Genomic DNA, 23,353 nt, shown 5'->3' on the forward strand with positions numbered 1-23,353 from the left:
GGGCCATCATCTGGATTTTGGGAATGAACCAACCTTAATCCAGGTGCTGTCCTAGATCAGAGTGATCTGAGCTGGTTGAAAATGATGGTTTGGTTTGGTCTTGCTTCCCAAGGCAGCCCAGTGGTGGTCCTGGGGGTGGAACGTGTGGGTCAGGGCTGGTCTGTGCTGCTGCAGAGCTGCGCTTATCCCATGGCAGGGCTGAAATTTGGGCCCCACATGGGAATAAAGCTCCCACTTTTTTCTGCTGTTGGGTGCTTTCCACAGGGAGGCTCTGGATCAGCACAGCCACCTCAGCTCTGCTGCTGTTTCATGATGGTTGTAAATGATGTTTCTCTTCTGGGGTAAATAAGCTGTTTTTTGGAGTAGTTGGTGCATGCTGTGTAAACACTTCACTCACAGCTCACGCTGGGCACTGCAGGATGGAATCCCTAAGGTTGGAGAACTCCTCCAAGATTATCAGATTATCCAACCATGCCCTCAGCACTGCCAAGCCCACCATTAGCCCATCTACCCAGGTGCCACATCCAGACAGTTTTTGAGCACTTCCAGAGGTGGGAACTCCACCGCTTCCCTGAGCAGCCTGTTCCAGTGCCTGATGACCCTTTCCATGGGGGAATTTTCCCTAATATCCTACCAAGACCTCTCCTGGTACAACTCAAGGTCATTTCCTCTCATCCTGTCCCTTGTTCCCTGGGAGCAGAGCCTGGCTCCACCCTCCTATCTGAAAGTTGCAGAATGTAAATATTTACAGTTGGACTTGATGATCCTAAGGGGTTTTTCCGACCTAAATTATTCTCTATTTGGCTTGTGCTGGGATGTGCTATCATCACCTACGTGATCCACTTCGGTTTTCCTGACAACTTAAACTACCTTCCAAGCCCATCACTTTTAGTGGTTGTGAAACACTTGGAGCAATCCCTTCTCGCCCTGAATTCCTGCTGTGCCTTGTGTTTTTCCCAGACTATGAGCCCCAGACCATCTGTGAGCACCTGCAGTACCTGTTTGCTCTGCTGCAGAACAGCAAGCGGCGCTACATCGACCCCTCGGGCTTTGTCAAGGCGCTGGGGCTGGACACGGGGCAGCAGCAGGTGTGTGGGAGGAGATTCCTGGCACTTCCAGAAGCTGGGAATCACCCTTGGGCAGTCACTGGGCAGCTTCCAGCTGGGTCTGGATTCTGGGTGCAAACATGAAGGGGGAGGTGGGGCTGTGGGTCCCACCAGAGTGCAGGGGGAAAACAGGAGGGGACCAGGACATCAGGAGTGCCCAGGGAAGAGCCCAGGGAGTGATGGGATGAGGCCAGGGAGATGAGGAGTCCAAGGAGTGATGTGATGGGGACAGGGAGATAAGGAGGAGAACAGGGAGCAATGGGATGGAGAGAGGGAGATCAGGAGGGTCCCAAGGAGGAATGGGATGAGGACAGGGAGATAGGAGGAACCCAAGGAATGATGGGATGGGGCTAAGGAGCAATGGAATGAGGCAAAAGAGATCAGGAGGAGTCCAGGGAGTGAGGGAGCGAGAACATGGAGTGATGGGATGGGGCCAGAGAGATCGGGAAGAGAGCAGGGAGACAAGGAGGAGCCCTGAGAGTGATGGGATCCGGACATGCAACAATGGGATGATGATGCAGAGATAAGGAGGAGCCCTGGGGCAGTGGGATGGAGACAGGCAAAATGGGAGGAGCCCAGGGAGTGATGGGATCAGGACGTGAAACAATAGGATGAGTACAGGGATATTAGGAGGAGCCCAGGGAGCAATAGAATGAGGCTAGGAGGTGATGAGTGCAGATCAGGAGGAGCCAAGGGAGTGGTGGGATGAAGCCCAGGAGCGATGGGATGGGGCCAGGTGGGAGCCAGAGCTGCAGTGAGGGTCCTGCAGGTGCTCTGTGGGCTGCTCCTCCCGGGGTTGGGTGGTGAGAGGGCCCTCCCAGGGGTGAGGAGAGCCTCAGGGGGAGGTGGATCAGGAGGAGCCAGCCAGGATCCAGGGCAGCTCGTGGGAGGTGAGTGCTGCAGGGCCCCTGTGGGCCTGCATCTGGAGCCTGGGAGAGGGGCAGGGCTTGGAAATCCACTTGGAGAGGTAATGGGAAGTTTTGGAGCAAGAGCAGAGCACTGGCAAATGTTTCCTTGGGAGGGTCAGGAGAGGAAGGAAGCTGACCAGGGACACCAAAGGGCAGCTGAGAGAGGCCAAAAGCTGTTTGTTTTTGGAAGAGGAGAACCAGAGCAGGAGAGAAGGGCCCTGAGCTGGGTGTGGGGAAGCTCTGGATCGTCACCAGGATCACCCATAGGGCAGCTTCTCATTTTTTGGGGTGTTTTTATTTCTCTTCTCACCTCTGATCTGAGCAGGGACAGCTGCAAAAAGGAGGATGAAGGGGCTCGAAAGCTCCACAGGAGGGTTTTTATCCCTTCCAGAATCCTGGGAGGAGCAGGGCAGAAGCCAAAGCCCCCAGCAGGGCTGGCAGGGAGCCAGGGCAGCTCCTGCTGTGCTCCCACACTGAGGGCCTCACGCTCCTTTTAGTCAAATTCCTCTGTTTTCCTTAGTTCTCCTGCCTGGTCTTTATTTTCCATGCCGTGCACGGAGCCTCGGCCCAGCCTGTGTGGAGGGCTCGGGGTAATTAGCAGTGAATTAGTGACACGGTTGGGATTGTGCTGTGGTGGATTCTTAATGAACTTGGTTTTCTCTTTCAGGATGCCCAGGAGTTTTCCAAGCTGTTCATGTCCCTGCTGGAAGATACTTTGTCCAAACAGAAAAACCCAGATGTCCGGAACATTGTGCAAAAGCAGTTCTGTGGAGAGTGTGCCTATGTCACAGTGTAAGTAATCACTTTGGGAAGACCCTTTTTGTAAATATTTAAATTTTTAGAAGGATTTAGGAGGGGAAGATCCTTCCTAGCAACCAGAGCAGGCAGTTAAGCTGCAGCAGAAACACTTTCTGGGAAATATTTACCTTTTCCTTTCCTGTTTCTGTGTGTGTGGTGTTGCTGTGACAGTTCTCCAGCTGCTTTTACTCCTTTAATGAGAATTTACCAAATAAACCTGAAAGTGAGTTAATGGAGTGGCAGGTCCTGCAGCAAGAAAACAGCATCCTGGGTGTTGTATTTTCATTCCTGTGTTCTCAGAGCTGTGAATTTCACTTTAAAAATAATATAAAATGGTACATGCAAGTTGTGACAGATTCTGGTATGTGCTGTTAAGCTGTTTAAACCTCCTCCTGGAGTTTTTATGGTGTGGAGGTGTGAATCTCCTTAGCCTGGACTTCACTTTTTCTCCTGGTTTTATTCAAGGAATATTTTACTAAAGAGTTGGGAGCCCCAATGCTTGAGCCCTGACCTGTCCTCAGATATATTTTTGTCTTCTTTCCCATCCCAGCTGCAACCAGTGTGGCAGAGAATCTAAACTGGTGTCTAAATTTTACGAGCTGGAGTTAAACATCCAAGGACACAAGCAGTTGACAGACTGTATAACAGAATTCCTCAAGGTATGAGCTGGTTGGGGTTGCAGTCCTGCTATTTTTAGCAAGGAATTTCAGTTCCTTCCTCCAATTCACAGCCTTCGAGGTCGGTGTCGGAGTGAAGCCACTGACTTGGCTCAGGGAGATGCATCCAAGTGAAAATGTTTTTTTCTGCAGACCCAAAAAATGAGGATTGAGGCATGGAGCAAGGAATGGCTCCGTGATATCACATGCTCCTGTTACAGCTTTAAAAAGCACTTGAAAGTTGCATTTTTAGTTAAAATACTTTGCCAGGAAAGTTAGGGAAGTGTCTGCCTGCTTTGTCACGGATAGCACTGGGAGAACGGATAGCACTGGGAGAACGGCTGCTTTGCCTGTTTTCTGTGTCAGTGCTCATCTGCATAGCAACAGGAGACATTCCCTGCTGAAAAAATGTGCTCTCAGAAGTACCAGGGAGCGCCTGGAATAGCTGCAGGAACAGCTGCAAGTGCCCTCAATTCAGCTTGAAAATTTCTCTGGATCTGAAGTTCAGCTCTGGCACACTAACGTGTGGATTCCACTCAAACTATTTAGGACAGAACTGACCTGAACCCTTTCCCTGAGCTCCTTGCTTTCTGGTGCACTCAGCAAACCAGTTGCTCTGCCTAGAAGGTCTGCTGTGAAAAAAACTGGTTTGGGTGCACAGATTAAATTCCTGAATTGGAGAACGTGGCATTTGTCTGCTCCTCCTTCACACTAAAAAACCCTGTGACGTTTTTTAGGGGGGTTGGAATTTTCTTCTGGCCTTACCCTGCCCTTGGATCTGCTTAGGCAGTGAGTGACTCCAGCAGGGTGATTTTGGGTGGCTGAGCAGAGGGTGTAGTTTCCAGGCTGTAATGTGGCTTTACATTAACTGGATCCATGTGAACTCATAAAAGGGGTGATTTAATTATTTTCGTTGGTATAAGCCAGCTCAGTCAAGCAAGGAGCAAGAGACCTGAGAACTTGGAATGGGGCTTGAGTCAGTCTAAAATCTGCCTTAAAGTGAGAGTAGCCTGCTATGGCCATGCTGTAAAGTGCAGTCATTAGTGTGTCTTTAACTCAGAAAAATTTGGGCAGCAGTGAGAAGAGACTTAAATAGTTAAAATAACTTCGGTGCTTCTCATTCTCCAGCTGTTGAGTAGCTCAATTGACTTTTCAGTGCTGACACGTTCTCAAGACCTTTCCCTCTGCCTCTCCACTACTCAGGAGGAAAAATTAGAAGGGGACAATCGTTATTTTTGTGAGACTTGTCAGAGCAAGCAAAATGCCACAAGGAAGATCCGACTGCTCAGCCTGCCCTGCACCCTCAACCTGCAGCTCATGCGCTTTGTGTTTGACAGGTGAGTGGCAACACCCTGGGAGCTGTTGGGGAAGTCACTACCCTGCTCTTCCTGCTTTAATGTGGGGTGTCTGAGCCTCTCGAGGGGTGCTCAGGGGGGTTCAAGGGGATTGTTTTGGGATGGGAGCTGTTGTTGCTGTGCCCTGAACCATAGCTTTGCCTCTGCACAGACAAACTGGCCACAAGAAGAAGCTGAACACCTACATTGGCTTCTCAGAGCTGCTGGACATGGAGCCTTTCATGGAGCAAAAAAGTGAGTTTAGGGCAGTTTTTTGTTACCTTTGCTCATTGCCTCTCGGCAGATCTCTAATTCTGTTTACGAGGAAATTCCTTCCTGTGAAGGTGATGATGCACAGGCTGCTCAGAGAAGCTGTGGCTACCTCTGGGTCCCTGGAGGTGTCCAAGGCCAGGCTGGACGGGGCTTGGAGCAGCCTGGGATAGTGGAAAGTGTCCCTGCCCATGGCAGAGAGGTGGAGCAAGATAGGCTTTAAAATCCCTTCCAACCCAAACCATTCTGGGATTCTGTGATTCCTCTGAATCCTCTTTTTGTAAAAATTCTGTCCAGAGTAGTTTGAAGCCTGTATTTCAAGCAACATCCATGTTATTAAGCCACAACCCTTTTAGCAATGTCCTGAAGCACTGTGAGTTCAAGTTCAGGCTTTGGTGCCTGGTGAAAACACGAGGTTTTAGGACAGGAAGGACGAGTGCTGTTGGCTGCAGAGCTGTGTGTAAGTGCTGCTTGCCTTGCAGACGGGGTGTACGTGTACGAGCTGAGCGCTGTGCTCATCCACCGTGGAGTAAGCGCCTACTCCGGGCACTACATCGCCCACGTGAAGGACCCACAGACAGGAGAGTGGTACAAGTTCAACGATGAGGACATCGAGAAGATGGAGGGGAAGAAACTGCAGCTGGGAATTGAGGAAGATTTAGGTAAAACCCTTCAGTTGTGAGTGCCCTTTTAAAATAACTTTCTACCACAAGCACAGGCGTCCCCAGATGCAGCCTCGTGCTCCTCCCCAGAACGGGCTGTCATGGCTCAGAGGAACGTGGGAAACAGCAATCCTGGTGATTGCAGCCAGATTTGCTTCGTTTCAGCCCCGTGTGAGTGTTTACACCTCATGATCAGCTGCTCTAGTATTTCTCTGGCTGCCACATGGCAGATAAGACGCTGATAACACGGGCAGCGGTTCCTATCAGGGGGCAACAGGCGGGTGCCACTTCCTTGGAACAGATAAGGAGAATGCTTTCAGTTTCCTTAACACATTATGGTTCTGTTTCCACTGAGGTGTTTTACTTGGAGGCAGTAAAAAAGATTTTGATCCAAATAACAACTTGGAAGCTAAAACTGCTTTTTTACTCTGAGCTTTTTCCTTGGTGCTTTTCTGTTTTACTGGCTCATTGTATGCTGCCCATATCACTGTGTTCCTGGACTAAATTTCTTGGAAAACTTGGGCTGAGGCTGGACCTGTGGATTTCTTACTCTGCAGTCAATAAATAAGAGCAGCTCATTTGGAGTTGAAATGGTTTTGTAGTGACTCAGTGTTCTGTAGTGCAGGTGCTCACAGCAGGAAAAAACAGGGAAATTATGTAGAAATTCACTTGCAGTGCAAGCAATCTATTCCCAGGAATTGTTACCCACCAGGATGCTTTGCTGTGGTTAGAATTTATGGAATGTTGTTTTTCTTTAAAGCATCTTCAGAGAAAAAAAGCCCTGCAGATTTAAGTGCTCCCTTGGTTTGGTGTAACGGAGCATCAGCCTTCATCCATTTCCTTGTTCTCACCTGCACGATGCTTCTTGAGGTGCTGGAATGTGTCCAGAGATGGGCAGTGGAGCTGAGGAAGGATCTGGAGCACAAGGAAAAGAGTCTGGAGAACTTCTGAGGAGCAGTTGAAGGAGCTGAGGGGCAGGGCTCAGCTGGAGAAAAGGAGGCTCAGGGGAGCCCTTCTGGCTCTGCACAGCTCCTGACAGGAGGGGACAGCCGGGGGGGGGTCAGGGACAGGAGGACAGGGAATGGCCTCAGGCTGGGCCAGGGGAGATTTAGGTTAGATATTGGGAAAAATCCTTGTGGGCAGTGGAGCTGAGGAAGGGTCTAGAGCACAAGGAAAAGAGTCTGGAGAACTTCTGAGGAGCAGTTGAAGGAGCTGAGGGGCAGGGCTCAGCTGGAGAAAAGGAGGCTCAGGGGAGCCCTTCTGGCTCTGCACAGCTCCTGACAGGAGGGGACAGCCGGGGGGGGGTCAGGGACAGGAGGACAGGGAATGGCCTCAGGCTGGGCCAGGGGAGATTTAGGTTAGATATTGGGAAAAATCCTTCATGGAAGGTGTAGTCAGGCATTGGAGGAGGCTGCCCAGGGCAGTGATAGAGTCACCATCCCTGGAGGTGTTCAAAAAGCGTGTGAACGTGGCACTTGGGGACATGGGTTAGTGGTGGAGCTGGCAGTGCTGGGTTAATGGTTGGCTTTGATCATCTTGGAGGGCTTTTCCAGCCTTAGTGATTCCATGATCCTGCCTGTGCCAGCAGCTCTGTCCCATTCCCCTTGGCTCCCTCTGCTCGCGGCCGGCCCAGGCTGGAGCTGGCCGGACATCTAGCGGTGCACAGGGAAACTGAGCCCTCAGCGGCACCCAGGGCAGCTCAGCCTTTGTTTTTACCCTCCCCACTCAGCCAGTGCAACAAATGAGATGCAAGTAAACTGCTGTGACCTCAATTTTATAAAGTCGCATGCTTAACTGCAAGTAAATGTTCTTATTTCTTATATTTCAATTCAAGGCTGTTTGGAGAATAGAACTAAAGTGTGTTTAGGAGGCTCTTAAGGCTGAGAGCTCAATATTTGTATCAAGTTTTGATGTAATTTGCCTGTTCCAGGCAAAACTGAGGCCTTTCTTTGTTACAAATACATGTAACAGCAGAAGGTCAGTAACATAAACTGAAGGTCTGTGAGGGAGAGAGTCTTGGTCGTGCAGATGGGAACAATTCAGAAAATTCTTGGATTAAATGCAAATAAATAGAGTCTGGGAAGTCCCCTGGATGGTGTGGGGGGGAAGGCACGTGAATTTTTTCAGAATTTGGGGGAAAGAAACTTAATCATTCAATGGCCCACTTAGAGTTCAATTTATAGAACATTGTTGCTTTAATTTTTTTCTTTATTTTAAACGGTTTGATTTTTGAAGCTGCAGCTGTAGATAAGTGTTTTCCTTGCCTGAGAATCCATCTGGAAACAGCAGCTCTTGCAACACAACTTTACATACCCCAGCAGCTGCTCAAAAACAAACCTTTCCATGGCTCTTGGCTTCCTAAAAACTTTGCTGTGTTTTCTTCATATCCACAATCACCTGTAAATACGATTTTCTTCCCTGAGGATTTGACTCTTTTCTTTGGAGTCAGGACAGCAGAACAAGAGGCAAAAGGGAGAAAGGATGTTTTTCCAAGAGTGGCTTTTGGCTCAGAGAAGTTCCACTGGGGAGAGAAGAAAGGCTCTTGAGAAGGGAGGTTCAGAACAGGGTCCTAAATTTAGTCCCTTTGATTTACCCAGAAAGGCTGGAGAGATTTGGGGCTTTCTTTGGGATACAATTTTGAGTCGTGCCAAGCCCAGTGCTTGGCAGAGATGCCTGGCACAGGGAAGCTGGCTGGGTGGCAAACTCGTCCCGTTAATGGAGGATCAGGGAAGGAGCTCGTGTGTTGCTGAGGCTGTGCCTTCTGTTCCCACAGCGGAGCCATCGAAATCCCAGACCCGTAAGCCCAAGTGCGGGAAGGGCACGCACTGCTCCCGCAACGCCTACATGCTGGTGTACAGGCTGCAGGCCCGCGAGAAATCCCTCACTGTGCAGGTGCCAGGTGAGTCCTGGGGTCCTCTCAGCCATTCCCCACTGTGCAGGTGCCAGGTGAGTCCCTGGGTCCTGCTGGGCCATCCCCCACAATCAAGGTGAGTCCTGGGCTCCTGCTTGTCCATCCCTCCCTTTCCAGGTGCCAGGTGAGTCCCTGGGTCCTGCTGGGCCATCCCCCACAATCAAGGTGAGTCCTGGGGTCCTGCTTGTCCAACCCTCACTGTCCAGGGGAGTCCTGGGGTCCTGCTTGTCCAACCCTCACTGTCCAGGGGAGTCCTGGGGTCCTGCTTGTCCAACCCTCACTGTCCAGGGGAGTCCTGGGGTCCTGCTTGTCCAACCCTCACTGTCCAGGTGAGTCCCTGGGTCCTGCTTGTCCATCCCTCACTTTCCAGGTGCCAGGTGAGTCCCTGCAACGATCCAAGTGGGCCGGGAGTCGGAATTTTGCTTGAAGTCCCATTTAGGGCTAGGAAGTTCGTGGAGCCCCTTTGCTGTGGTTCCAGGCTGGGAGAGCTGGAGAAGGCCCCAGGGAGATCCTCAAGCCCCTTCCAGTGCCTAAAGGGTCTCCAAGAGAGCTGGAGAGGGAACTGGGACAAGAGATGGAGTGCCAGGACAAGAGGGAATGGCTTCCCACTGCCAGAGGGCAGGGTCAGATGGGATATTGGGAAGGAATTCCTGGCTGTGAGGGTGGTGAGGCCCTGGCACAGGGTGCCCAGAGAAGCTGTGGCTGCCCCTGGATCCCTGGAAGTGTCCAAGGCCAGTTTGGATGGGGCTTGAAGCAACTCAGGATAGTGGACGGTGTCCCTAGGTGAAAAAAAAAATATCTTCAAGGTTCCTCCCAACCCACTCCAGGATTCCATGATTTTTGACTGTTTGCCATGAGCCCCAAAGGTGCTGTCTGGCACCTTGGTGTCTTGAGCAGTGAAACCCCTGGGTTTTCCCAGCACTTAATTAACATTAAACAGCCTCCCATGTGCCCAGTCAGACATTGCTCTGTTACCCAGCTGGTCAGGCTGGGAAGGGGTCAAGAGGAGAGAGATCATCCTGCTGGGATTCACCACTGTGATCCTGCTTGGATCCCAAAGGTGCAGGAGAGCAGTGTGGTTAAATGTCATCAGCAACACACGAGGAGGTGAATAATCCTGACAGATGTCAGGTTCCCTCTGTGACTGCTTCAGCTCTGCCACATCAGGAGTAAATGACACGAAAATAAAGAGGCTCAGAGCCCCCAGTGGGAATTTGGGCCAAGTGCCTTCATGTTGTGCTTTAGAATTATGGGGGTGCCAGAACTCCCTGTGGGCTTTGCCTGTGCGTTTAATGTTTCCTGTTCAGCTGCTCCTTGATTAGAAATACTAATTAGGCCCCTGGTGCTGAGGTGTGTTCGCCCTTCCCTCATTTTCTGTGGAGTGGGGACAGCAGAGGTGGCAGATCCTTTTGGATCTCTGCAGAGGGGGTAAATCATACACCTTATTCCCTCCTAATAATACCCCAAACCTTTCCCAAGCCCCCCCTGTTTAAAACACACCCTCCAAGACAAAACTTCAGGAATTAGCACTAATTCCTGCCTGGATCTGTATTTTCAGCCTGTTTCCTGAGCTTTCTTGCTCTCCCTTTCCTCCTACCCCTCTGCCCAAAACAATAACTCAACAAAAACCTCCCCACCCAGCTCCAAATTCCTGCACAGCCCCGCGGTTGCCTTTGTTTCCCGTGGAATCCTGCCAGGGAACAGGGAGTGAAGGGCAGCAGTCGAGCTCTGCGGTTGTGGGGAGGTTTCATGGAACTGTAAATTTGAGGCATTTTGCTTTGATGCTGTTAAAAAGCGGCTTTTCCGGGACAGTGGAGAGACGTAACTTGGCTCTGATCTCAAGGAGGTCAGGCTGGTTATTTTGTAATACTGGATATTCTCCCAAGGTGGATATTTTGGTCAAGAATTAACCTTTTTGCAGCTATTTTAGCTCTTCAGAATAATTCTAAATAGGAAAAGGCCTCAGATAAGCAGAGCTTCTTCCCCCACTGCTCCCTCGCACCAGCCCTCTGAGGGAAGTAGTTTATCTTCTTTTTTCCCTGCTGAGGTTTGGTTTGTTTGGGGTTTTTCCATCAGTGGCAGCAAAAATCCCCATTTCCTTCACCTTTCTGTTGATCTGCCCTGGCTAATCTCCCATCTCCTGAGGGCTCTTTGCCCTTGGGTTTGCAGCATGCTGGATCACAGGTCATGACAGGCTTCGGGTGTATCCAGAGGGTGAAGAGTTTTTGTTTCCCCCGGGAATGGTGGGGAAGGACAGAGGAGCTGCACTTAACATTGCCACTAACCCCAAGTAAATTATTTTCTTGGGTGCAAAACTTTGCATTTAATCATCTGCAGCCCTCAGTGTCAGAGAGAGCAATGTCCACGTGCTTGGCTTGGGGGAAGACCTCGCCCAGCAAGGCTGCGGGAGGGAATTTTTAGGTTTGTTGTCCCCAGATAACCCATGGTAATTAACATAGCTGGCATTTTCCCTTCAATTCCTGGGTTTTTTTTTCTTTCCCAGCTTTTCTGCAGGAGCTGGTAGAACGGGATAACTGCAAGTTTGAGGAGTGGTGCAACGAAATGGCCGAGATGCGCAAACAGAGCGTGGCCAGAGGCAAGATCAAGCACGAGGAGGTGAAGGAGCTCTACCAAAGGTTACCCGCCGAAGCTGGTCTGTAAGACATTGTGGAGTATTGCTGTAGTAGAGCTGTTAAGCTTAGGAATGATTTGTGACTAACTCCCAACTCCTGTGGCCTTGCTGGAAAGCATTCCCACAGCCCTCTGCAAGGGGAGAGCTTCATGCATGCTTACATTTGTTTTCCCTTGCTTCTTTTCCTGCCTTAACCTATTTTTCTCCTTTCTTTGCTCATTCTCATGGCCTCTGGCATCGCTAATTCCCTCCTGCTCCTTCCCCATCCGTCAGCCTCATGCTTTGTGACTCTTTTCTTCTGCCTTGTGAGCAGCTCAGCTCGTTAGGATCATCGAGGCGGAATAACTGCCGGCTCCCAAATTGCCAGCTCACAGCAGGTTTGGGAGCTGGTGAGCCCGATTCATCAGCAGGTAACAGGCTAAGAGAATGTCTGACCTCCAGCAGAAGATTACTGGATCCATCCCTGCCAGTGCTTCACTGCTCCATGTCTCAGTTTTGTAGGGAGACTGGGGTTAAGCTTTTTCTCCTTCTCCTTGTGTCTTGTTGCCTTAGCACACTTGAGTTTTATTTCTCACCTTGTTTTTCTCGCCCATCTCCCACAAAACTTGCTCTATCCATCCAGCCCAGGGAATTTGTCTTTACTATGTGCCTCTCCTAAAAACGGCAGAATAATTACAATTGAAGACTTCAAAGTGGGTTTAAATGTGTGGCCTGTAAGAGAATTCACTGTTCAGCTTTTATTATTGGATGCTCAGAGTCCACCATGAGATTGGAGTAGCCCAACAGCAAACTCCTGTTCCTGTAAACATCTGCTTCTCCAGTTTGGCAATGCAGGTGCTTAACTCTGGAGCAGGAAGGTGTCACAGCTCCTCGTGAGCCTGAGCAGCACTCAGATGTCACTGTGAGATCAGAGTTGTGCTGGAGGGATGAACCTGCCCTGAGTCACCCATGAAAAGGAGCAGCAGCACAGTTCCAGTGTGCTTTTCCTCAGCAGGAACAGAAGAGTTTGCTCTCGGCAGTTCTGATATGACAGAGGAATAAATCTCAAAAAATACTATTTTTACAAGTGCAGGTGAAGCTCTTCTGCCCCAATTTAGGGATGACAGGACCTGAAACTTTGCCCTGAGGCACCCTCTGCCTGCTGTTGGCACATCATGGGTACAGCACTTCCAGCACAGCTGGAGGCAGCGTCATTCCAGCACTGCTCCAGGTCCTATCTCTGTGGAGCTCGGGGCTCTCTCTGCAGCTGTGCAGACACGTTTTCTGCCAGCTTTGTGGAGCCTGCCCCAGAAAACCCTCCTTTCTGGGGGAGGCAGTTTCATCCCAAACTAGCAAACCGGTTCTGACAGCGATGCAATTCTCTGGAGGTCACGGCTGCGGCGGGCATTGCGTAAGATGAAAACACCGTGGATTGAGGCTGTGGAGGAAAAGAGGCTTCACAGAGCTCCAGTGCAAGCTGGAGACACAATGTTTTCCTGTCTTCTGTATTTTCCTCTTGCTTCTCTGTTGCTTCCCTCCCAGGAAACGTAAAGGATTTTTGCTCAGTTATAAATGTCACTAACGGGCGCATTTCCCCACGGTTTCAGAGCTGCCCTTGTGGCAGCACAGAATGGATTTGAATTTTTCCTAATTTCTTCCTAATTTCCCAGTCATCCACTGAAGAGTTCTGTAGTGATATTGTGCCTCAGTATTGAGATGCAGGGGTTTCACCCCAACCTGCTCATACAAGCACTGACCTGCTCCTGAACCTCGACTGTGTATTTCTTTTTCAGCAAACAAGGGCAAGCCTGCTGCACTGCTTCAGCAAAAAACCTAAGCAAGTTTCCATTTGTACTGTAAATTTTAGAATTTTCTCACCTAAAATTGTAAGAGACACTGAATATTTGTTTGCTGAAAGGACAGGGGGAACACTGATTTAATCTCTGCTGATGTTGCCTTTAATTTTCAAATTACCCCAGTGAACTCTCTCTGTTGTAGAAAAAGCCTGTAATGCATGATCATTATTTAAATATTATATCAGTCCCTTGATGGATGGTAGCAAAACGTTCCCCTTTCCTTGACTGCTCTCCAATAATCCCCAAAAGGTTTGAAAGCACTCCCATTCCTCTTTGGAGCTGTTGCATATTGATTGTTGAATCCAAAATGATCTGCACATCTTCATATCAAAATGATCTGCTACAGTCTCATGTAGCTCCTGTCTTCCAAATCTGTGACACTGAGTTCAGAATGGGGTGGGAGTAGCTGGATCAGACCTTTGAAAACTTGTACCTCAGAGATTTAATCAACAGTGATTGCCTGTTAATTTTTAAGAATAATTATAAAATACCACCTGATGTTGGAGCTGACATGTATGGTCTTGTTTCTCTTTGTTGTTTCTCCCCTCCCAGGTTCCCCCTACGACTTCATCTCTCTGGAATGGCTGCAGAAGTGGCTGGATGAGTCCACTCCTCCCAAACCTATTGATAACACAGCCTGCCTGTGCTCCCATGGCAAACTCCATCCTGATAAAATATCCCTGATGAAGAGGATATCGGAATACGTGGCCGACTTCTTCTACCGGCGATACGGAGGAGGGCCCCGGCTCAACGGTAACATCCTCTCCAAGTCACCTCCTGGCATGTGGTTTGGAGCCTTGTTCTGATCCCAGCCCTGTTTTGAGCCATTCTTTATCATCCTAACTTCATTTCAGTGCATGGCTTTAGTGCTGCCTTATTTCCAGGGGATTTTTTTAATACCACTTAATTCTGTTACCATTTGCCAAACTCATTTAGGGTGATTGCAGGGTCTGCTTTGGCCCTGGGCTCTGCTCAGGGAAGGGCTGTTCCTGGAGGAATTGCTGTGGAGGAATGGGGCACTTGGCTTAGGAAACATAATACTTGGAAGGTTTGAAGGCGATTCTAGAAAATAAAACTTGCACATGCAACACTCCAAACTCTTGACAATTATTTTCTGAGCACCCACAGCTCCTGTGTGGGCTGGGTTTCATGGAGTATTCAGGCCAAAAATATCCCTTCCTGTCTGTCACCTCATCCAAGGAAGCACTTACCTGTTAGCCTGCTCCTGTTGAAGCATCTACCACACATTCTGCTTTTCAGGGTCAGCCCAGCCCCTCCAGGCTTTGGACATCCCTTCATCAAGCCCCAGGTTTCATTCCTTTTAGGAAGTTGCTCAGTAACTCCCACTGAGACCAAATTAGCTCAGCTCCTACTGGGAGCTTGTAGGGAAGAAACTGCTTGTGACGCAGGCAGCCTTTGTGGGGAAAAACAGGGCAAGGTTTATTAGTCAAGTGGAAGATTGCCTGAAGGGTTGTGGGTTGAGTATGGCTGGCAGGGAGGGAGGGATGGGTAAAACGATGGATGGACATTCTGCTTCCCTTCTTCCCTTGCTCCAGGATGCAGATCTAAGTGCACACCCAGCTAGAGGATTTCCACTCCCTTGGTCCAGGGCAGCCTTGCAGGAGGGTGGATTTTCTAGGTTGAACTGGCGAAGTGTCACAATACAGGTGTTTGTTTTCCTGGCATTTCCTGCCTCCTGTGCCTGGGTGCTGGGCTGCCCTGGCTCCCTGTGACTGCAGGCTGTGGATACCAGGAGCTGTGAGAGCAGACCTGTGAAGCAGTGGATCACAGCTTATTTGAAGTATTTTATGCTTCTTTAAGCTTCAAACGTGGCCTGATGTGGCTGTAACCCCCAGGATTTCCTCATTTGCACATGAAATCACCCATCCTTAGGCAGGATAGTTGGCATACACCTGTCTTAAGGGCCTTCAAACCTGCAGGAAATGACCTATGCAATAAATCATGCAATTAATAGTGTAAAAACCTGTGTTTCTTTTCCCCCCTCCCCAGTCAAAGCACTTTGCAAGGACTGTGTGGTGGAAAGGTGTCGAATCCTGCGGCTGAAGAACCAGCTGAACGAGGACTACAAAACCGTGACCAACCTGCTGAAGATGACAGTCAAGGGGTATGGAAGTCCCAAATGCTGTCAAAGATGCTTTTTTTAGAAGAGCTTAAACAGCTTTTTCCTAAAGATTTCCCTGTTTGGGCTCTGGAGAAGGGAGCTGTGCTTTTGGGGTACCAGTGCTGTTGTCTCCCTGCAGGAACGACGGGTTTTGGGTTGGCAAAGCGTCCTTGAGGAGCTGGCGTCAGCTGGCTCTGGAGCAGTTAAATGAGCAAGATGAAGATGCAGAGCACAGTAATGGAAAAATGAATGGAAATGCACAAAACAAAGGTATTTACTCCTGATTTCCTCCTAATTTCTGCTGCTGTAGAGAGCCACCAGCTCTGCCTGATCTCTCCTAACAAAAAACACGTCAGAGGTTTCTGTAGCTGTTTTGTTCCCCTTGTATGAGTAGGGAGGAAAGGATAATAAATCGAATTTTAAAAGGCCTTCATTTCAGGAGCTTTTTCTTTGCTAAACTTGAAAAGTGCGGGGTGATCTTCATGCTGGAGAGGGAGATGAGGTGATAAGTGGTTTTACAAAGCTGTGTGAAATTACCACCCCAGACACATGATCTTTTTATTTTTTCTGAATGAGAGGGCACAGGGAAGGAAGAAACGTGAAAATTACCTTGGGGAAGGGATGATGATGATGTTTATTGTGAAGGTTGAGGTATAAAACAGCACAGCTGATGCAGCAGCACTGGGAAAACACAGCCTGGGAACAAAAATCATGAATTGCACTCCATTCTGTGCCCATATCATGAGAATAGATGGAGGTTTTATTTGCCTTCTGCTCTTTAAATGTTTGAAAATCGTATTTTCTTGAGCTTCTTTGAACTGTGTAAGAAGCTTGTTGGAATGAAAGTGGGGAATGATGGCTCAGGGCATTGATCTTGGACTGGAGGGCACCTCAGCCCCCCTGATGAGGAGGAGCACTGGTGGAGAAAAGGGCATTTCTGAGTTACCACTCATCGTTCCTCGGGGTGACTGATTCACAACAGGTTGCAACTCCCAGTAGTGCATTTGAATTACTCACAAGCCAAGTCAGAGGCTCTTGCTGACACGTCATTGTCTTGGTGATGCTCCATTCAGTGGCCAACGCTTGACTTTAACTAATTTAGAGATTGATGTAGGGCTTGTCAGCCCCCTGGCAGGCTCCCCCTCAGTTTGTCAGGCAGCATCTGGTTTAGATCAGGAATTTTGCCAGGAATTCTGCTCCTTTTGCTCTTACCTAGGCTTGTGTTTAGGTTAAACTCGAAGATGTCTGGGAGCAGGGAACCCCTGCGGTGTTCCAGCCCTAACAAATGCATCCTTTGTAATCTCACAAAGGCCTGGCTTGTGCTCCGTGCACTTCAAAGCCCTCCTACGTGACCTGGGGGCTGTAATCCCGCCTGCCCAGAGGCCGAGACATCGGAGAATAACAAATTTCCTTCCAAATTTTCCCTTGGGTGAGGGGGTTTGCTGTAATTTGAAAGGCGACCGTGCTCCTTTCCCTGTAAGATTTTTTTTCCTTGGGAGAGGAACTCTGTGCAATCTTCTTGTACTATTATTTTTTTTAATTAGATGAATCAAATGAAGAGAAGAGGGAGGAGGAAGAGGAGTTAAATTTTAATGAAGACATCGTTTGCCCACATGGTGAGTCTCTCCGGGGGATGGAGCTGAATATCTCCGTTGTTGCCCACTGCTGCACACATTAACCTTGTAGCCTTTGCTCCAACTGTGGCCAGCTTGAGGAGTCACACAATTAAGTGTGCTTAATTCTCATTTTCCTGGTGTTTCTTGCCTCAAAAGTTTTCCTTGCAGGCAAACTCTGTAGGCCAGTCAGAGCTGTCAGATGCTGAGCTTCCCATCCTTGCATGGGAAAAGCTCTGCAGCCATTTGGAAGCTCTAAAAGCAGTAAGAGAGGAAGAGGTGATGTAAATCAGTCCAGGTGGGAGCTGAGAGTATCTGTTTAGTATCCTGGTTTACATTAAAACAGGAGCACTCACCCAGCACCTGGGCCAGGACCACTCCTGGATATCGATTTCCCAACCTGCTGTGCTTTGTTGTCTGTTTACTTAAGGTTTTGACCTCCTATCAGTTGTTTTGAAAGTGATGCCTCATTAGCTGCATCCTTGGCTACCCTGTTGTTTTAATCTCACTTTATAAAGCTTGTGTTCCCAGCCATAAAACCCAGTTTTACTTAAGCTCCTGTTTGTAGGCATCAGTTTGTGGGGAGGCTCCATCTTATCTCAAACAGAAGGAAAAATGGCATCAATTAGCCACACATCTCCTGTCATCAAGGGTAGTCAAGAACCTGGAGTAAGGCTTGAGAAATCTCATTTTCAAGCAGAGTGTTTAAGCACTTTGTCACGATTTTAGCTGTTACTCAGTGCCTTGAACGCTGCATTTCCCTTTGCCTCGAGGCTGCTGCTGTTCAATAAAAGCATGGAGCGTGGGGATGGAACATTTAGGGAGCCAGACACGATAAAAAATAGGCCAATAGGCCTTTGGAAAATGTATGGTGTTAAATTGCTGGTTGATCTGTGACTTGGGGTCATAGCAGAATAAATAATACTAAATAAGGGGGCTGCTGGCAGGGCAGGTTTTGTTGTCTTGAGTTAACCTCTGATTACTCATGGAAAACAAGCCTTCCACCTTGAAAAACTCCCTCTGCAGTGGATCAGCAAATCTGTACTCTTGTTCCTACGGCCTTAATTTTGTGGTGGAGGAGGTTCCTGCCTCCATGGTAGGCTCTGGAAAAGGCAGTGCTGGATCTGGGAGGGCTGGCTGGCCTCCAGGAATGCCACCCGGGCGTTCCCTTCACAGCTCCCTTTGCATCCCTGCTGCAATTCCTCGCTCTCCAGTAGCTGCCTGATCCCAGGGAATTTTTTCCAGATACCAAGTTAAGCCTTCTTTGATGTCTGTGCCCAAAACGTGTCCCTGGATGGTGGGAGTGGGAAGCAGGGTCAGCAGTAGTTGGGTTCATCTTCCAGATGGCAAAACACTTGTGCCCTGCAGACCCAGAGCTGATTTTTCCACCTCTTTCACTCACTGTATTAATCTGTTTTCATTAATCATGTGGTGTCAAGGCACTTATTTGTACAAACTCCTTTTTTTCCCCATCCTTGCTGGCTCTGGGCAGCATCCTGGGCCAGCCTCCGGAGCCATTTGGCCTCTTTGGATGAAGCTCAAGTGGCCAAGTGCTGCACCGAGGCCTGACCTTTGTTTATTAGAGGAAAAGCAGGAGGGGAGCATTGCTATTTTTTCCTCTTCAGGGCTGGCCAAATTCCAGACTCAGCTGGAGGGAGTCGTGGGCCTGAGGAGTTGCTTGTCATGTTAAAGAGCTGCTGGAGGGTGGGGAGGAGGGAGTTCCTCCTCTCTCTGCAGCTCTCCAGGCTATAGAAAAGCAGATAATAAGGGATTGTGCCCTTTGGACACCACAGTTGCTGTTTTCCTTCCCTCTTGCTGGTGCAGTCCCTGCCGAGGCACGGCGACTCAGATATTCCCAAATCCAATTCACATCCCGGTGTTGCAACGGCTGCTCCCCATGTTCCTCCCTGCACAGGGACTTCCAGCTGCTGTCTCCAAGGGAGATGTGGTTGTGTTTTCCCCTTGGCCATCAGCAGCCTTGTGAGTGGGCAGCTGGTCAGATTCCAGAGCCTTCTCCCGTTTTTCCAAGCCTTGTTTATCCGGCCAGCACGTGTCGTCCTTGTGCACGCGGTGTCCCAGTGCCTGAGTGTGCCTCCTGCTTCCAACCCTGAGGCAGCAGGCACAAATGGCTCCTGCAAATCCTTCTTGGGGTCTTGGAGCTGCCTGAGCATCAGGATAGATAATCCTGATATCAGGATAAATAATCCTGACGGACAATGGATAAATAAAAGAGGGGTAGCTGGTAAATCTTGCTTGGTATCTTCATGTCCAGTTATTCCCCAGAGCAGATTTAGGGTGCAAAATCTGCCCTTTCCACATTTTCAGGTGCTTGGATAGGGCACATGAAACTGTATTGAGATTCTGCAGTGGGAGTTTGGGGTTTTCAAGGATGTGGAAGGCACCTGGTTTCATGGGACATGGGGTTGTTATCCTGGGGCTCAGCAATGGTGTCACCATGAGGAGGATGTAGCTGTGGATAGCCAGGATCAGAAAACAGTAGCCCTGTGCCCTCTGGCTTTTCCCCACATCCCTACTTGTGTTTGATCAGCTGCTTAGGCCATAATCTTGGAAATCTAAAGAGCATTTTTATAAATTAAAGTCATATTATTATTATTATTCTCTAAAGGAAGCAAGGAAGGAGTTGAAGGTGACTTTACTGGGTTTTGCTGACGTGGTGTTGGCTGATAAATGTGTGGATTTCTTCCCCACATTTGTTCCTTGTAATCTCTTCAATCAAGGGCTGCAAAACATTCCTGAGCATGTTGTGATCAAAGCCTTTCCTTGATTCTCTCCCTGCAGGTGACCTGTGCATCTCTGAAAACGAGCGAAGGGTGGTTTCCAAGGAAGCCTGGGAGAAACTCAAGCAATATTTTCCAAAAGCCCCCGAATTCCCAAATAACAAAGAGTGCTGTTCCCAGTGCAAGGTATTTGCCAAATACTCCCCTTCTGTTGACTGTAAATACTGGCTGTATTTCTGGTTTTCCTTTTTAACACAACCCTGTGCCATGGAGGAGAATAAAGTCACCTTTGGTAGCAGCTGGCAGTGGGAGCTGGGATGTAATTAACTGTTTCCTGCAGATTTTGGAGCGTGAAGGGGAGGAAAATGAAGCTCTGCATAAGATGATGGCCAGCGAGCAGAAGACTTCTCTCCAGAACCTGTTCCACGATAAATGCAGGCCTTGCCTGGGCAGCTGGCCTCAGGTAGGGAAGGAGGGGGATCAGGGAACACAGCCACGCTTGGGAGAGGTTTTGTTGGTTTTAATTCCTCTCCTGCCCAGAGAAGCTGTGGCTGTCCCATCCCTGGAAGTGTGCAGGGCCAGGTTGGATGGGCTTGGAGCACCTGGGATAGTGGAAGGTGTCCCTGCCCATGGCAGGGGCTGGAAGGAGATCCCAAACCATTCCAGAGCCATTCACTCTGTGTGCCAGCAGAGCTCTCACGTGTGTTTGCTGAGGTGTGACTTCCCTGGATTAGCTGTGCTGGCACAAAGCCCTGAAGAGCCACAGGAGTGGCTGATGTGCCAAGGGAGCCGTGGCTGGCCCTCAGTCAGGGACATAACAGTGACAGTGTTGCTGTCGTGGTTGTATCTGTTCCTGGGAGGAGGAAACAGTGCAGCCACTTCCCACAGCTCTCCATCAGCCTTCTCCTGCAGGAGGATGCTGGAACACACCTGAACTTTGCCCCACCACCACCTTTTGCTGCTGCTTGGGTGAAATTCAGGTGTGCTCCAGCATCATCCTGTGTCCCAAAAGCTCAGGGGGCTTCCCAAAATGCTGAAGCCCTGCAAAGAGCAGCGGTGGCTGTGCAAACTCTCTCCTAGCAGCTTCTCTAGGAACTCTTGGGGGTTTGAGTTGCTCAGAATGAGCTGTTGGCTCCAGTCCTTGGCTCCTGGGAGTCTCGTGGTGCTGATTAATGGCTGACTCTACAATCCTGCCAAGGTGCATTGGCAGGTGTCTGCCTCCATCCCTCACTGTTCCAGCTGGGAATAAAAACTGAGGCAACAGAGATGGCTCAGAACCAAGGAGACCCAAAATGGTTTAAAAGGAGTTTTCCTTTCATGCTGAGCTGGAGAGCTCCAGGCCCTGCCAGTGGTGGTTAAGGTTGTATCTGGTTGTATTTGCTTTTGGAGCTGGAGAAAGTTGGAGCTCATCACTGTGGGTCAGACATAGAAGGGTCTCCACCAGCAGGGTTAGATCCTTCTTTCCCTTTTTATCCTCCTTTCTCTTTTAACTTCCTGGGGGAGCCTGATAGAACAGAGCTGAGGATCTTCCCCTCAAGCTTTTGGAGTTCTCCTGATCCAAAGAAATTGAGGTTTGGGGAGGAAAACAAGCAGAAATCAAGAGATTAAGGGAAATTAAAAAGGGTGCCTATATATATTCCTCAGGTGTGCTGAGTTTTCCTACAGAAAGATGGAGCAAACCCTTAATTCTGTCTTTAGGAAAGGGGTGAGGATAAAGGAGAGCATGGAAGTAATTTTGTCACACAGCTTTTGGGGGCTGGGTGGTTTCTTGTCCAGGAGCAAACAATTTAAAGGAAGATTGGGACAAAAACCCACAGATTATCCCAAAAACGCTGTCTCATTTGGTGCACAGCTGTGGTTTGGTATCTCTGCTGCTGCCAAAAGGAAAAACTTGTGGATTTTGACGTTGGAAGCAATTGAGGGATGTTGGGGTGGTCTCACCCCACGCCTGTGGGAGTAAGGGATTCACCAGCTTCAAACCCTGAGCACCCAGCAGGAGGAACAGCGCTGGGGAGTCCTGGCTGCTCCGGGGAAATGCAGAATCAAAAGTAATCAAAAGTAATTGGATCAAAAGCTCAAGTAACTTCGTAATAAACACAAGATTAGCAATGGTAGTGCTTAGTACCTGATCCCAAATTATTTTGCTTGGCTTTCACAGCCCACTTGGATGGAGTTGTCATGGTAAAGCAGCACTGAGGTCTCGAAGGGAGCGAGCGCTGCCGAAAAACCGAACAGTCATTGCTGGGTTCATTAAAAAGATCCTTTTTCCTCCTCTTTTCCCCCAGGAGACGGATGAGCTGTATATTGTTTCGCAGTTCTTTGTAGAAGAATGGAGGAAATTTGTCAGGTAACTTGGCTGGAGGGTTTTGGTGCTTTTTATCTCTTATTTTGGGGGTTGTGGATAATATTTTGCTTCTGACTCGCAGCACAGTGAGCTCGTGGAAACAATGAAGCTGATTTTTGCAGGACTTGTATCAATTGTAATGTGGTGTAAGACACTGAATTTCCTTGTTTGCTGTGTGTTAACCAGATGGTCAGATTAGCTGGTAACCTGATTAGTTTTTTCATCTGTCTGGAGCTGTATCCCAAAGGTCACTGCTCGGGCTGGAGATGGAAATCTCTGCTGGTCAGAGTCATTCTGCACCGCAGAGGAACGCAGATCTGATTTCCTCATCACTACCAGTTACTATTCCGTGTTGGAATGCCTTGTGTAAATACTCACCTGTGATTTTTTCCTGTCTTCCTGAAGAATTGTGGGGGGTTTGGTGGGATAACCTGATGCAGCTTTCCAAACCTCTTCCCTTTTGCAGGAGGCCGACGCGATGCAGCCCCGTGTCCTCCATAGCAAACAGTGTCCTGCTCTGTCCCCACGGGGGGCTCATGTTCACCTTTGCTTCCATGACCAAAGAAGACTCCAAACAGTGAGTTCCTTCCCTTCACACACTTTCCTTTTGCCAGGAGCCTCGGGAGAACATTCCCAAAGGAATGCTCCTGCTGCTGAGCCACAGCAAGATGAGGAGTAATCCTTTCCCCTAAAATTAACACCAAGGCTTTCTCAGAGCCACCTCAGCCTTCCTGCAAGGCAAGACTTAAACTGTCCAAGGATGCTGGGTCAGGAAAATAGAGCTTCCTTCAGCTTGGTTTGTTCCTGACAATAACCACTCTGGATTTGGCCAGAATGCAGAAACATTCTGCTTCCTTACAATTTGCTTTCCGTGAGCCTTCCCCCCCGGAGTGATGGCTGCAGGGCTGGACTTCATGCTCCACAGCCTTGCTTCTGCAGTGATGCAGCACTAAAAGTAGGAGATCTTCCACTCCTTTCCTCCTCCATCCCTCCCTCCGGCACGACGGGAGCACAAGTGTCACTAATCACAGGCTGCTGTTATCTGGGTGTACAGGCCCTCCCGTGTAGCTGGGTTTTGGACAGATTTTGCAGTTTTCCTTTCATTGACAGACCAACAAGCCAAAGAGGGAGGGATTTTTTCTGAGTTCAGGGCTTGGCTTTTCCAATGTCATAAAGCACCTGCCTGTTCCTTTGCACAGTATAGCTCTGATATGGCCCAGCGAGTGGGAGAGGATCCAAAAACTCTTTGTTGTGGATCACGTCATCAAAATCACCCGGACACAGGCAGCCGGGGCCGGCCCCGAGGGCGCCCGCTACGCCTCCGAGCCCCGTGAGTGACCCCTGCTCCTGGGAAGGGCTCCTGGGGCCAGAAACCTCAGTCCAAGGGGGGCACTGGGAAACTCAGAGCTTGGCAGCATCCCCCC

General features: G+C 49.3%; 1 protein-coding gene across 8 annotated transcripts in view; it reads left to right on the forward strand.

Moving 5' to 3' along the window:
* Positions 1-23,353, forward strand: part of USP48 (ubiquitin specific peptidase 48) — a 30,876-nt gene that overhangs the window by 1,583 nt on the left and 5,940 nt on the right. For 3 of the 8 annotated variants that reach the window (XR_005954780.1, XR_005954778.1, XR_005954779.1), the window contains exons 4-20: positions 961-1,088; positions 2,682-2,806; positions 3,363-3,471; positions 4,597-4,805; positions 4,975-5,057; positions 5,555-5,734; positions 8,508-8,633; positions 11,149-11,298; positions 13,665-13,865; positions 15,123-15,237; positions 15,374-15,504; positions 16,779-16,850; positions 19,647-19,771; positions 19,926-20,048; positions 21,871-21,932; positions 22,396-22,506; positions 23,134-23,259. Coding sequence is in view for 5 of the 8 variants with exons in the window: in XM_041463357.1 (XP_041319291.1) it covers positions 961-1,088; positions 2,682-2,806; positions 3,363-3,471; positions 4,597-4,805; positions 4,975-5,057; positions 5,555-5,734; positions 8,508-8,633; positions 11,149-11,298; positions 13,665-13,865; positions 15,123-15,237; positions 15,374-15,504; positions 16,779-16,850; positions 19,647-19,771; positions 19,926-20,048; positions 21,871-21,932; positions 22,396-22,506; positions 23,129-23,259 (2,181 nt within the window). In the remaining 3 variants the exon portion in view is untranslated. Of the gene's footprint in view, positions 1-960; positions 1,089-2,681; positions 2,807-3,362; positions 3,472-4,596; positions 4,806-4,974; positions 5,058-5,554; positions 5,735-8,507; positions 8,634-11,148; positions 11,299-13,664; positions 13,866-15,122; positions 15,238-15,373; positions 15,505-16,778; positions 16,851-19,646; positions 19,772-19,925; positions 20,049-21,870; positions 21,933-22,395; positions 22,507-23,128; positions 23,260-23,353 lie in introns of all 8 variants that reach the window. The other 5 variants (XM_041463357.1, XM_041463355.1, XM_041463358.1 and 2 more) reach the window with 3 other exon arrangements.

This window comes from Pyrgilauda ruficollis, unplaced genomic scaffold, assembly GCF_017590135.1.
Source record: "Pyrgilauda ruficollis isolate IOZ18807 unplaced genomic scaffold, ASM1759013v1 scaffold165, whole genome shotgun sequence".
Lineage (NCBI taxonomy): Eukaryota > Metazoa > Chordata > Aves > Passeriformes > Passeridae > Pyrgilauda > Pyrgilauda ruficollis.